The sequence below is a fragment of the Schistosoma haematobium genome, chromosome ZW (genome assembly GCF_000699445.3).
Source record: "Schistosoma haematobium chromosome ZW, whole genome shotgun sequence".
Lineage (NCBI taxonomy): Eukaryota > Metazoa > Platyhelminthes > Trematoda > Strigeidida > Schistosomatidae > Schistosoma > Schistosoma haematobium.
This window is the reverse complement of record NC_067195.1, coordinates 9,943,899-9,958,779: the sequence shown is the minus strand read 5'-3', so window position 1 is coordinate 9,958,779 and position 14,881 is coordinate 9,943,899. Positions and strand designations below refer to the sequence as shown.

The window sequence follows — 14,881 nt, the reverse complement described above, 5'->3', positions numbered from 1 at the left end:
TGTTCAAGGGACTCCAGTGAATTATTTGAAAAAAAAAGTGTAATGAACTCAGTCATTTGTATTTTATCAAATGACAATTAATGTCAAGAAAAAGTAGAATCGAAATAATTTAATTCTTCAGGAAAAGTAAAACTGAGGGGAGTATATTTTTAATAGATTTAGATCAACTGGATACTGAACCAATATATTATGGTGTAAAGTCTACTCATCTCAATTATAACTTAGTAGTATCAAAAGCACAAATGTGTATGATTTTATTACCTGGCAGTTCAGAAGAAGGTAGATATGATGAGGTATAGATTTCAAGTATTTACACTTCCTGACCACAACTAAGTAATAACTCTGGTTTCGTGCTAGTTGGCACTTGTCAGCAAGGCGTAAATACTATCTTGACAGAACAAATGCTCCCTATGTGATTCGATTTTGCGTCACTGATAAGATGGATGAGTCCAGACATATTATATGCCTGAGAGCATTTCAAAACCAATAATGTAGATGATGAACAAAGAGTAACTTCGAAAGAGAATAGATTGCAAACCTAATCAAGGTCTCAACCTACATCTACCAGTCTGAGTAAGGACGACAGATGAATATAAAACCATGATTTATGTACGATCTATTTGCTTCGCCAATTGCAGTATTCTGTGCAACACTTAGTGTTCTCACTCGCATAGCAGACTGGGAAAGAGTGAGGGAAACGTGTATCTGTATCGGGCGACTGCAGAAGATAACAGTCATCCAGTTCCACAGTTTGAGATATTATCACTGAGGTGTTAACGCTACGATTCATCTCCTGTAGGATTGAGATCTATAAATTGACTCATCACTGAGTAGTAAGCATTACTATGTATACTGTGATGTTATTTATTTTTTCTTTAAACATAACAATCCTCTTGGGAATTATCATTTTCGATCAATAAAATTAACTGACCTCGTAATTGTAATCGCAGATAGACAACCTGCACCGTCATAACGCATTCCATTGTGTTCTATGCCAGTGCACGAAAGCTACATGTATTAATGAAAGCAAAACAATTTTTACTGTTTGAAAATCCACATCATACTAAAAGCACTGATAGACGAAAGAATATTCTTTTTAATAAATTCTCTTCAGGTTTTACAACTTCATTTATCCAAATTAAGACAAAATACATCGTTTACCATTACGGTATGTGACTTTAGGGTTATTTGTAGAATAAAATAAAGTGTTTTCCACAAACCAAATGTTGAGACTGAAGCCAGAAATGAAATACTTAGGATACTAAACTCTGTTTGCACTTATCAATTCGACTGCTCTTGTGTAGCAAGTTACATTGGTCGGGGTTCTAGGAATTTGCATTTATGTGCTCTTGAAAGCATTAGAGTGTAGCTAAACAAAAGCACAGTCATCACGACATTGAACAACTTAATACTAAGCTTCCAGGTTTACAACGGTGGTCGAACATCAATCGGTTCATGATCTCAATAAAAAAACTTAATACTAAACCGTCTAGTGCGAACTGGTTATAGCACCAGTATAAGTCAATCTTTTTTAATAAATCGTCGGGTTAGTAATTTTCTGCTAAAGTCGGTCCGAATTAAAGACCTTCAAGCGCCAGAAACAGTAGCCACCCGGATTAAAAAAAACTGGAGCTATGTGTACATGAAAATATATTCAACACCTTTTCTTACATTGGTCAATAAAATCAAAAGTAATTTTAACCCAAGAATAACCTAATTTGACTAAAGTAATTAGAGACGGATGGTGGCTAGCAGTGGGATCCAGAAGGAGCGTTTCGTCCTATTAGGGACTTTTCAGCTGGATGTACCTGCATTCCAAAGTTAATATTCACTACAGGACATGAATTATTATTATTATTGCTACTACCACTACTATTATGATTATTTCTTGGTTTAGCATCACTAATAATCTTTTTAAGACATGACACAGCACTCACTCCACTTTAGTATGTCTAATTTAATTCATATAACTTTACAGTCTCCCACCAGTATTATTTCTCTTCCAGATTCAGACCCATATTCATTCTGATCGTGAATCTCATAATTTCATTTAACGTATAGGCTGATTCTAGCTAACAGTGCATATTAGTCATTTCAACATTAGCAATCTTGTTTTATTTCACAATACTAAATTCACATGATATAATTTTAAACAGCGTATTTTGCCTTAAACCTGGCCATTTTACGGATTATTAATTTGGGAATAAAAGAGCAATTTTTGTGTAAAAAAGATTAACGACTTCCCTATCGTTTAGACGTTAAACGAAAATTATGAAGCTGATGGCTAATGAAAGCTCACAGATAAATGAGCTGACCAACGCACTCAACTACTTTACTTCAAATAATAAATTTAGGAGTTTAAGCAGAATGGTTGTGAAGCGACATTTTAAAATTTGACGAACAGACACTCATTCCAAAGATTCTTGTACTATCATTCGAAGCATTCAGGAGATTACATATTGTACGATCCTTCGCGGTTTGTGTACTCTAATGAAAATGGCGATATTACGTTACAATCGAACAAACAGGAAGTTTGTGTATTCAAATTATATTACTCATGAGTAATCATTAAGCATTATTGCACAATTGCCTTGAACATCGTAAAGCAACTGATTGTAGAAAAAATTAATTTCATATTGCTTGATGTTATAGTTATTTACGTGGTTCTATTCAAATAATTATTCCTCTTCCTATCTATACCAAATATTGCCTGATGTTGCCAACTTTATCAACCTGGTTGAAATCAATTATTAATTGTATGTATTGACTTCGGATGTATTATTTATGTGAATCTAATATACTGATTAATTTGGTCATTGTAACTCTCTTAAATTTGATGAAGACATTTTATCAGTAACGGGAACAGACAATGAGTGTAAAGGAGATATCTTCGGTTAATAACTGTTCCAAGATCGAAGCTGCTTAACAGATGAACAGCTCAGGCTTCTTCCATTGAAAATGTCCCATAGCACAAAATAGTTACAATCTCATTTAAAAAAAAAGGAAATTATTGACATATAAACATTCTAAAAGAATTTTGCCTTTAATTGAAAAAGAAATTATATGAATTTTTAAAAATTAGCTATCTTTTATCGATGAAAAAATGTCTTCCTAAAGGTTAAAACTATATAAGATATAAGCCTTTGAAAAAACTTACTTCCACCATTAAATAATTAGTGAGTATATTCTCTTCCAAAGTACCAATTAAACGAGCTAATGTTGGTACAGTAGCTTGAGGTTCAAATAAACGCATTGATTTGCGAGTAACAACAGCAGCATCACTATAAACTGACTCACTGTCAATTGCATGTGACAGCTTTAGTTTATTTAATAATTCATTTACACGTGTTGAGCGTTGACTAACTATGGTAGATTGAGCTTTTTGAATACAAGCACATAATTGTTCCAGCTAAATAGGAACGAAAAGGGGAAAAGAAGAGAATACTGACAATAATTTTTATTTCCAAAGATGACATTAGGACAACGGTGAAAGCCATTAGCTTAGTGGTTAATATACTTGACAGCACTGAACGAATGAATTGTTAGACTAAACGTTGTGCAATGGTAACTCAATGGTTAAGGCGTTCAACTTCCAGTTAATGAGTTCAAGGTTCGAACTATGCGCTCTACCTATTTTGATTTAGGCGACCAGTTAGTATATCACTAGCCCTGATAGTTATAATATGGTTCGTAGATAATTAGACGGATTTATACATGGGAAATGGGTTGGAATATGAAATAGACTTCCAAACATCAGACCATCTACATCGGTTTCAGTAGTCAGGTAGAATCACTACCTGTTCCCACATGAGATACATACTTCATAATTAGTTAAATAAATGAACCTGTATTCGGTTTAGGAAATCAAAATAATAGAAGGTATACATCAACTGTTTTAGGATTAAAATAAATGTATACATAAAACAACAACTTATTTATTTGAACACATAAATATTGGTACAAGGGGGTACCAAATATATATATACTTTTGTGATAAAAGTCGAGCGATAGGTTGGTGGTTAAGGAATTTGACTTCCAGTCATTAGTTCACAAATCCGAGCCTAGATCCAGCTACTTCGATTAGAGCAACCGGATATTATCATTAGCCCTGCTAATTAGAGTGTGGCTTATATTCAACTACCTGGTGAATGAGTTAATTTATTTCTACGAACGCCCCTTCATCTACTTCAATGTGGAGATGGAGTAGAATAATTAAACCCCATAAAAACAACACTTGGTTAGCATATTAGGTAATTTCCTACTTGTGGTAGTATGAATGGCTTCCAAATAAACTGTGTGATTCAAAGTCAATGTAAATAAACTTGCACGTAATAAACCAGTTTGCAATGAACACAATTTACATGCCGTTATGTACGTACATATTTTGTAATCTTGGAATGTATTAAAGATTATCAATAATAAAATCAAGATATCCGTGTTAGTAAACACTCAATTATACAATATTCAACATTTCATTCAACAAATAATAGAACATTGATAAATGAGTCACAAAAATGATGAGGAGATCGGGAATTTATTTTTAAAAGTGAACCTTACCTACTTATGACCAGTAACAGTTTTAAAGTGAAATTCAAAAATACTTTTCGACTAATTCAATTTGTCTTTATGACGAAAGATTTAAGGAACTTGCTAACATATGATAACTAAATCGACAACTCGTCAATATAGTATTTTACTCGTCAGGACCATAAACTTGCTACTTGTAATTTACTGAATAAATATATGCTAGTGTGACTGAACTGAAATCACACCTTTGCCAAGACGATGTTATTAAAAGATTATTGTTATTCTCCACTGATTTAAATCACCTTACATTGTTTCTTCTTGACAAAGAGGGAATCTTTGAGCTCGCATTAAGATACAGAATGTTGAAATCGACGATTTGCTAGGTGATAATTATCCTAACTTATATATGAAAGGTTCAAATATTTTTTACGGTTATAATTAATGGAGATTTACGAACAGATCATATAAAAAACATATTTAATTAAGAGCTGAGCTTCAAATTCTAAATACAAAACTTTAAAAAATGTACAAACAAACCACTGGTCAGTGTTTATGACAAGGACAAGTGAGAATCAGTCGTCATTTTGATATTATTATTATTGTTAAACATAATCTAAATTTCACTTATCTATATTTCAACTATGTAAGCGATAATCTACTTAGATACCTTCGTAGAAAACTAAGAACCTATCACGAAGCTAATTAATGCAATTTTATGTGGACTCAGAATAGTGGTTCATATATTTTCTTCCTCGCCTTTCCAGACGCAAATATATTAAATTTATTCTGCCTTGATGATTTTATCTCGTCGTACTAATGTAATTTAGCAAATTGAACCAATGCACATATGCGTCAGGCTCTAGGTTGTATATGACTGACATACCATTATAGATACTATAACTTTTATCTTGGTGTACAATAAAAATAACACTCAAAGTATGTGACTTTCACGAAATTATACATCCCAAAACACAAAAACTGACCGTTGTTGATGGATTATTAGACCAAACGGTATCAGCTATGAGCGGCGTGAAGTGAGTCACCTGAAGAAATAATCCAGTTTCATTTAAATGTCCAGAGGCGGGATTTACTTCCGAGTTGAAAACAAGTACACCTTGTAAATTTGTAGTGATATTCATATGTTCTGGAAGGGCATTACAAACAATTAAGTAATATTTGTAGTCCACATCCAATGGCCCAGAAATAACTTCGCATGCTATATAGTATTCGTTATTTGGAAATAACTGAGCAAATAATATAGGCCAACGATATGACTGCTGTAAACGGACTAGCATTTGAGACCATAAACTTGATAAGTTGACTTGTGCAGGAGACAATATTAGAGGAAGATGACGTTTAAACGGTTGCCAAAACGGTCGGTGTATCTTTGCTGTCTGCATTAACCTGGCCAAACCTAAACACAATCGTAGATGTTCCAAGCACTCACAAATCACAGAACGCCATCGAGCATCTCCGTGGGAAAGATTACGTAAACTCCGAGATTGAATTGAACAAATACGATCACTTTCATGAGGTTGGACAAGAGCTCCTGTAGCAGACACAAGACGAACACGATGACAAGATGATTGATTAAAAGCAGAATCGAGTGATGCAAGTGTATTAATAACACTGGAACGAGAAAAATTTTCAGAAGCTCCTTCAGGAGGACTAAAATTAACACTAGCAACAACTGATCCAATAGCACCAAACTCAGTATCGAGTGAAGTAAGTAATGGAAATGAAGTGCATACAAAACCTTGTACAGGATCTATGCGTACTTGTAATAATTCATGTGGACTACAAGGCCATAAAAGTGGAACATACAAGCATAATGGAGCATCGGCAAGACGTACAGGTCCAGGACTGATAATCAGTAGCTCTTGTCTCAAATCCTATAAAATAAAAAGGAACATGAACAGATAAGTTGAAGGCTATATCTTTATGTTACCAAGACAGAGTTATTATTCTTAAACGAAAAAAAATTACTTATTATTCGAAAGATTAGGGGATTAATATTGCTCTAAAAACTCATCATATATACCATCCTCTTGATGAACTATAGCAGTACCGTACATTATGCATAACGTTTCCAATGATAAACAAAAAACTTAGAAACAATTAGTGAATGATTAAAGCCTGTTAACGTTTTTTTCCCAAAACCTCATAACAAACCATATTTCCTAATCATCATACATATCATGCTATATATATAATCAGAGGGGTTTTGTAGAGATTGTAGTAATTTAATAATTGAATTCATGAGTCAATTATATATATATATATATATATATATATGCAGTTTGATTATTTCCGCAATCTGTCCTACCCACTTCCAGCATCTTTTCCTAATTTCCTCTTTAGATGGGAGTTAGTTTATTCTCTTCCAGAAAATATTGTTGCTGATGGTATCCGACAAACGGATATTGAGTATCTTGAGTACCAATTGTTTACAAATACTTGTACCTTCTTGGCGATGGTTGTAGTAGTGCTCCAAGCTTCAGTTCCGTACAGTAAAGCCGTCTTGACGTTCGTATTGAAGATTCTGACTTAGATAGTGGTTGACAGTTGATTTGGGTTTTATATGTTCTTCAACCGTAGGAATGCGGATATATATATATATATATATATATATATATATATATATATATACAGTTATTAGTACAAATTTATAAATTTTATTTACACGATAGAATCTATCACATTTGTGTAACTCAACGATAAACAATAAGATATGACAGGAAAGAGAAAATGAATTTTCTACATTCATTATATAAAGATTGATACTATTTCACTTTTATTAATGATAATCAAATTACTTAGAAAAATCAATAGAACATCAAATTATTTACCTGGAGCATTTGCTCAGCTCGAGCCACCATAGTTCTTGTTAGCAGAGTTTCGATAGATAAACAATCTCCCTTTTAGTACAAATACAAAAAAATCATGAGAAATGTTATCGAGAAAATGACTCAACTAATTCTTTTTTAACAATATGTAGTTAGAAAGGATTTTACTTGCCTTCATAGCTTCAACGGTTCAGGAAGTAAAACACCGGTTCAAGACCCTCCTCTTATAACTAACTATTATACATAGACAGCAACCACTCAACCGCGTACTAATTAATATCTACAGACTTATGTTTAATCATGAACTAAGAGATATTGACTGTATCATAATTTATTGCCTTCCATGTAGCTATTAGGTTATTTTAACGGATGAACTATCATAACACTATTTACTCATTAAAGAGTAATATCCACCTGATATTATTAGTTCATAAAGAAAGACACAAAATCTTTGTTAACTGTATATCATAAATATTAAGTGAAATTCGAAGTTATTTTGATGCCATTTTAGAGACCATGTGTGCGTAACTCTTTGAGAATCCCGAAAATTGTTTAAAAAGGCATTACACACTACTTTTGTAGAGCAACACTTTTTATATAAGGTTAAACGATACCAATATGGTGTCCTAACCGGAGATAGGTTTAATATAGCTTAAACCCGAAGCCCAGTAACGAAAAAAGGTGTGTTTCAAACAGTAAGTTACTGCTTCACATTTAATGAGAGCCAATAAAAATTCACAGGTTTTACGCATAATATGCCATCAACCAAAGTATACATTTTACTCTGTTAAAACACGAGTGATTAGGACATGTTAGATCTTTGTTTCTTATCAGAAAAAGCCTGTATAAAACTGCCGAAAATGACACGTGAATTGCCGCAGTATAAAAAGATGGATATACCATGGCTGAGCCTTGTAAGTGTGACAAACAACAAACAGTAATGAACAAAAACTAAAGCAAATGGATAATTATCACCGTTAGATCGCTTTCAAACATTATAAAATGAACTGGGAAAGACAAAAACAAGATAAAGACGACGGAACGATTACTTTGCTCACTTTATAACAAGATAAATGAAGAAGGTGGACTACGTATATAGGATGAAAACGCTTTTTCTACGATTACTTTATAAAGATGTTTTGAGTATCATTTAGATGTATGAAAACCTTCCCGAATGGATAGCTTGTACATTATTTATTATACATTTAAAATTTTATTCTACAAATTCTACAAATATATATATATATTGGTTCCTGCAGAATCCGTTATTTAGAAAGAACAATGATTCGTTTAATCCAATAATTTCAAGAGCACTATTCCGTGTCAAAAGATAATGACTTTTCTATTCATTTCTTCGATAGTTCAGAATATTTATCGGAAAGCTACTGCCGTCACTGTGGCATGTAATTAACCAGAAAACTTATTTATATCTGTTCCTTAAACGTTGTGGAGCCGATTGCAACACATCGTATGAAACTAAAATTTAAATTTGCTTCAGTTACCGATTTCTACTGCTGTTCCATACAGTATATATTCATCCCGTCAAGTTTCAGATTAATGTAATTAATTACTAACTGTAATATTCTTCTATGGTCATAGCATAATATATTCATGAATCGATACTCACTTGTACAGTAGCTCCAACTAATTGAGATTTCGAAGTAGTAAGCTCAGGACGATGACTAACACAGAGTGGTCTCTGAGGTTCCGTTGGATCAACATGAATGGTAAGTAAATAAGCTGAAAAGATTAAGGGGTGGGGTTATAAACAATATTCTGCCAATTTATGTTACATTCAGAAGTAATAAAGTAGAGGACAAAATATTACTCGACAAGGGATAGTTGATTAAGAACGGCATCAAAATAGTGCCAGGAATCAGAATTTTGTTTATCTGGACACATAAACATTGGTACAAGGGGGCACCGAATACATATGCACCACATAATAGTAATGGTTGTGAGGAGATAGAGAATGGAGGGAGGGTATAATAAAAACAAGAGCAACAACGAACAGAAATTAGTGTGTGACAATGAAATAAATCAGTGAATTTAAGTCGTTTAGAGAGGACATAGTTTTCTCCACAGGTGAGCTGCTGTATAAGTCGAAAAATAAAAGGATACACAAAATGAGAATAGAAAGTATTAGACAAGTGACGTAATATAGAAAATAAATACGAATGCTACCAAATGATTGTGTAAGTGATTTATCAGAATGTGAATGAATTGAAGCAAGAATAGTTTTTCCATTCGTAATCATCATTCGATTTGTGTGAGGGTTGGGATACTGTCTGGGCACCTAAATCGAGGTAGGTGGTTTTCTTAGACGGCCACGACACAAACCTATGATTTAGAGGCTTAATCCCCAAGGCAGTGGAGCAACGGTAGGAGATGCAGTCCCATGGAAGACAGTGACTGACAATAGGTCTGTTCCCTGATCCTGGAGCCCCTGTGCACCATTGATGTGGAATCAGGGTTTCCCAACTCCCCTAGATGGATCTTCCGTACCCACTAACCCGGTTAAAGAGCCGGAAACTCACTTTTCGTTCTCTCAATTTTGTAAAGAATGCCCCAGCCACGAGAAGGCAGTGAGTAGGACTTCCCTAGCAGTGGCTACCAGTAGCCAGTGCACGTCTACAATTTTTAATCGTTGCGTTTTACAGCCAGAAATTACCACAGATTCTCACTTCTCCTTACGCTTTATAATTTGTTATTGCGAAAATCCATCTCTTTCACTTACGTTTATGTTACCCTGTATAACGTATAATCTTCATTTTAATCTTTACATTAATTATATACACAGTAACTTGACTGGTACTACCCATTAGATATTTTCTAAGTTACATAATTAACAATTTTCAATAATATGTAGTCAGTTTTCTAATTAAAACGCGGTCAATATCTTGACGGAAATATCATTTTTAGGCTTAGAATTTAATACATATCTGATGGTACAACTTTGAAAATGAGCTCGTTGGAAAAGATTTCAGTCACCCAGTTACAGCATAAAGCCTAGTACACCGGTTCAAATTGCCACACTCATCCCACTATCAAAGACAAATGAAATTCTCCCAGCCTACTCCTACACCAGACAACATCGCTCGTCGGGGTAGGCGGTGTTTAGGCATACGTAAAGCACCTCTCAACCACCTAGGGTGATGGCGATTTACTACCTCCTCAAGAGAAATGACAGAAAACAAACCACCATCAAAATCATTGTTTTATAAGTTTACTAGTGTTTATTCCATAGATAAAAACATTATCTTTATACACAAAACATAAACACATATATTCATACATACCTGTAGCATGTAACTTTCCATCTAGACCCATAACTGAATTATACTGAGTTCTAGCTAAACCATGCCAATAAGAGATCGACAAACATCTGCTAGGTCTATATGCTTCGATTGTAAGTTGATCTGGTGGTCGCTTTGAACGTGCCCTTTGAGCTTGTTCGTGCAACATATCCAATTGAAGTGATAAACTAAAGGCATCTATACATTATACACGTCATGTTAAGAAATGATTGCGGTTAAAAACCTAGCAGGTGATAACACTAAAATAATGAGTACGTTTTCATTTATTTAAAATTTGTAAACCAATTAGATATATCAACAACTATTATTAGAAGTATTGTTGTATATTGTTTAGTGAGAGTATAGGGAAGATGAATGAATAAACATAACGTTACAAAAAAGGGATCCAAAATCTCAGTACACTTTATTGACGAACATTTGGTTATTATTACAATATTAGTTACTTAATAGACCCTGCATTGATGAACAGTATTTAATTGGTGATACTGGTCACAACATATGAGCAGTTATACCTGTTTTATTAAATGAGCATATGAAACCATATAATATACATAACTATACATCACCTAAAACAAGAAATCCAAACTGACTAGTGTTATATAAGAGGTAGCTTGTGGTGTAGGTGTTATATCAATCCAAGAAAATCAGAGGTAAAATTATACATCATAGAAAGTAATGTAGTTAGTTGAATGGATCGAATACATAAAAGCCAAACGAACTATTATCAATGGTGGAGCGGAAAGAATGTTAACAATAAGTTTACTATTTTCAAGTTAAACTGTCTAAATCAACTCATTTTAATCATACTTGAGTTTAACTGCTAACCTTAACCTACGGTAAAAAAGTCACATGTCAAATTTCTACATATACAACTCCAGAAGTTTTATTAATGCAGGTTCACAATTAGTTTTAGAAATTCAAGATGGGGTTGATCTACGACTTATTCTTTACACGACTTTTCTTATTGATGACAATAATAATAATATAATTTTAAATGCGTTTATAGTAAGAAATAATTTATTGTAACAGGATAGTACAAAGTAAACATGAAAGTCTCTGGTAGACCAATCTTACTATGGACTATAACAAGTCAAACTCATCGAAGTCATCCACACAGTTCTTATGAATGAGCCTGTTAATCGAATCTTATTTGTAAAATAATGGTCTCACTATATTATTACTTAGTATAATCCTCTTCAGCGCAACTTCACGCATAAAATTTCTAAATCGTCATACCATGAGAACATCTAAAACCCAAGCTACTAATAACAGTCATTAAAATAGAAACAACCGGTAAATATTCAGATACGACAAAATACTATAACAATAACTATTCTTAGCAGTGGATGATTATGGAAAAAGATCTGTGACTAAAACTGAGAGGAAATCATACTACAGTACATTAATATAGACGATCGACTCGATATTCACTCACAAAAAGGATACGCAACATGTCGTAAAGGTGGACAAGAGGTGGACGACTATCAAACTGTCGATAGAGCAGACGAGACTGGGCTTGGTTAATTATGAGTCTTGTTTGCGCCGGATGAACAAGATTTTGATAGTCTAGAAATAATATGCGAAAATAAGAAACAAACATTTATCAGTGAAACTTTGCAACAATTGCTTCCAATGATGAATTACCAAGCAGTAATCTTTTGTAAGTTTGGACTATTTTTCTCACCCTGAATTTGATCATTCTAATATTACATATAACGGTACCGAAAGCTCGCACATATCAATAAGTTTTTGGGTAGTTTGAATTTCTTCAATAAGATAAACTAGAAAACCATATCCCCTTTACTGATAATCATAGTTTGGACATCATTAAAGAACGGTGAATGATTAACTAAAAACGGATGCAACAGAGTTATGTATAGAAGCAAATACACACATTGCAGAATTAAAACGGTGTCGACGTTTGAAATTAATGCTGGTAGGATACTAACTTAGGGAGTTGTAAGTTTTCCCCTCTATAACAAAGCACACATGTTTGAAATTCTGAGGCTACAAGTAACAAATGGCTGCATACTGTATGATAGATGCAGCATAAACGCTGGGAGATAACCTTTATGTTCGAGCTTTTGAGAGGACTCATCTCCACCGCATATAAAAACTGAGGAACATACTGGGAAAAACATCAAAAAGAGTACTTAAGTACACGTATCAGATGTCCTTAAGGTGCTATTAAATATAGCTGTAAAAATTTCAATCTGAATTAAAATGGTTAGTAAGCAAATACTTAGGAAATATACAGGACACGATGTGACTTCAATAAAAACCCCTAATGACTAGAACTTAAAGTACTTTTTAAAAATCGTACACAGTAGACTTACTCATCGATGAGTCTTTAAGTAAAAATTTGAGATCTAAAATTCTCCAAGGGAAGTCAAGCGCTTCGGACATGAGGGTGACAGTAACCTAGATGAAGTTATCAACAAGAACTCGACAACCTACAGCAAATTCATTCTGGACGACAAATTGTGCACGTCCATCAGCTAAAACTATAAAATACTAGATAAAATCATACCTATTTTTATAGTCCGGAATTGATGAGGTAGCTGGGTAAGGCTAAGGCGATTTTGGATGATGCAGTTAAGATCGATGAGGGCTTGCTTTCTTTCTTTTTCAGTGGCAGATTCAGCAACAAAAGCAGAGTTCTTAAACGTTAAAAATCAATGACGAGTTACTTTAATGGACTTTGGGAGACGAGTATATCCTTTATTTGTGAATATATCAATTGCAAGAAGTACAGAAAACGGTGGCAACCTGAAATCCATTTAACAGCGGTATGAGTCTACCTGGCACTGACTAAAGTCTCTCTAAGAAGCCTAGATAAGGCGTTTGCTGTGCTTATCAAAAAGAAACTTTGCTCTTCTAAAAAGTTTGAAATTTTCTTAACAGATCCATACAATTCTGAAGATATTACCTCACATTTGTCGACCTTTGATGCACTATTTGACCACTTAACTAAGGCCTCGAGCCTTATGAAAAGATGTTGAGTACGACTAAAGAATGTAGCGATTTCTATCTTCTTTTCAAGATCTGTTTTGCTTGGCAACCTACGCTGTAACCCTACTTATTTAGAATAACTCACAGATCAATAAGACGCATAAGATCAGTGTAAACTTTCTGTGAGATGAATTCAATTAGGATCGACAGGGGGATTGTCCCAGCACCAACTCTAGCTACAGCATGTTCCATTTCCGAACGTTCTGACATAGTTACGCAAGTTGTAATTAAGGCGCGTACAATATCTCAATTTGTCTCAAAAAACGCATCAAATAGTTGTGTACAAGACAGAAGCTTCTGTTTCTAGCAGCACGTTATTATTAGTTTCAGTAAATCAATATATAATGCTATTCTGAGTATTCGACTAAAACATCAAGTTCTCTGTTAAATAAACGAAGTCGATAACTTCATTTGATAGAATAACGCATAGGCTAACTGCATTTAGTAAGCGGGAAAAATGCCCCGCTAGCTGGCCTTTTATTGAGAAATTCTGACTTGGTGGGCTTCTCTCTAAACTTGGCATCGATTACCAAAAGACTGGAAGAACGCCATAGTAAATCCTGTCTTCAAAACAGGCACGAAATATAAACCTAAGAACTACCGACCTGTTAACCTAACCATCGTGGTTCTCAAAATTTTAGAAAAGATTATTTGGAAGGAGCTTTTTAAGTGTCTCGATGAGAACTGGATTCTTTCGGAGAAGCAGCATGGCTTTAGAATAGGTTTTTCCTGTCTCGCTTACTTATTAGTCGGTCGTGAAAGCTGGTGCGCTCTTAAAGACCAAAAGTGACCTATAGACGTAGCCTACATCGACTTCAGAAAAGCTTTTGATAAAGTTCTTTACGACCGGCTGTTATGTAAATTAAGGAATTTCGGAGTTGGAGGCATTCTATCAACGTGGATGAACGACCTCCTGGTTGAGCATCAGCAAAGAGTACGGGTGAACCAGTGTTATTCCTCTTATATGTAAATGACCTTCCTCGTTTCCTACTATCATGGGTCTTGCTATGTGCTGACAATATAGAGAGCGTGTGGTGTTTGAATGAACCAATGATACCTTGGTACTGGTTGAATGCTTGATTTCGAATTCTAAATACAATACATTCGTTTGTGCCTGTGTCTTCTTAATTCAATTGCGTTAATACTGGAATTCCTAATTCATACTATAATTAGAATACT

At 34.1% G+C, this 14,881-nt stretch overlaps 1 protein-coding gene across 1 annotated transcript in view; it reads right to left on the bottom strand.

The window, feature by feature from the left end:
- MED14 (Mediator of RNA polymerase II transcription subunit 14) overlaps window positions 1-14,164 on the bottom strand; it is a 31,976-nt gene extending 17,812 nt beyond the window's left edge. Inside the window, exons 1-14 of the mRNA XM_051210364.1 lie at window positions 13,788-14,164; window positions 13,620-13,752; window positions 13,492-13,586; window positions 13,381-13,459; window positions 13,221-13,350; window positions 13,148-13,188; window positions 13,027-13,111; window positions 12,137-12,256; window positions 10,673-10,867; window positions 9,001-9,113; window positions 7,377-7,445; window positions 5,511-6,419; window positions 3,158-3,409; window positions 932-1,008 (exon numbers count right to left, since the gene is read on the bottom strand). Of these exons, the coding sequence (XP_051070348.1) occupies window positions 932-1,008; window positions 3,158-3,409; window positions 5,511-6,419; window positions 7,377-7,445; window positions 9,001-9,113; window positions 10,673-10,867; window positions 12,137-12,256; window positions 13,027-13,111; window positions 13,148-13,188; window positions 13,221-13,350; window positions 13,381-13,459; window positions 13,492-13,586; window positions 13,620-13,752; window positions 13,788-13,912 (2,423 nt within the window). The 5' untranslated portion in view covers window positions 13,913-14,164. The remainder of the gene's footprint in view (window positions 1-931; window positions 1,009-3,157; window positions 3,410-5,510; window positions 6,420-7,376; window positions 7,446-9,000; window positions 9,114-10,672; window positions 10,868-12,136; window positions 12,257-13,026; window positions 13,112-13,147; window positions 13,189-13,220; window positions 13,351-13,380; window positions 13,460-13,491; window positions 13,587-13,619; window positions 13,753-13,787) is intronic.
- Between the last annotated feature and the right edge of the window lie 717 nt (window positions 14,165-14,881).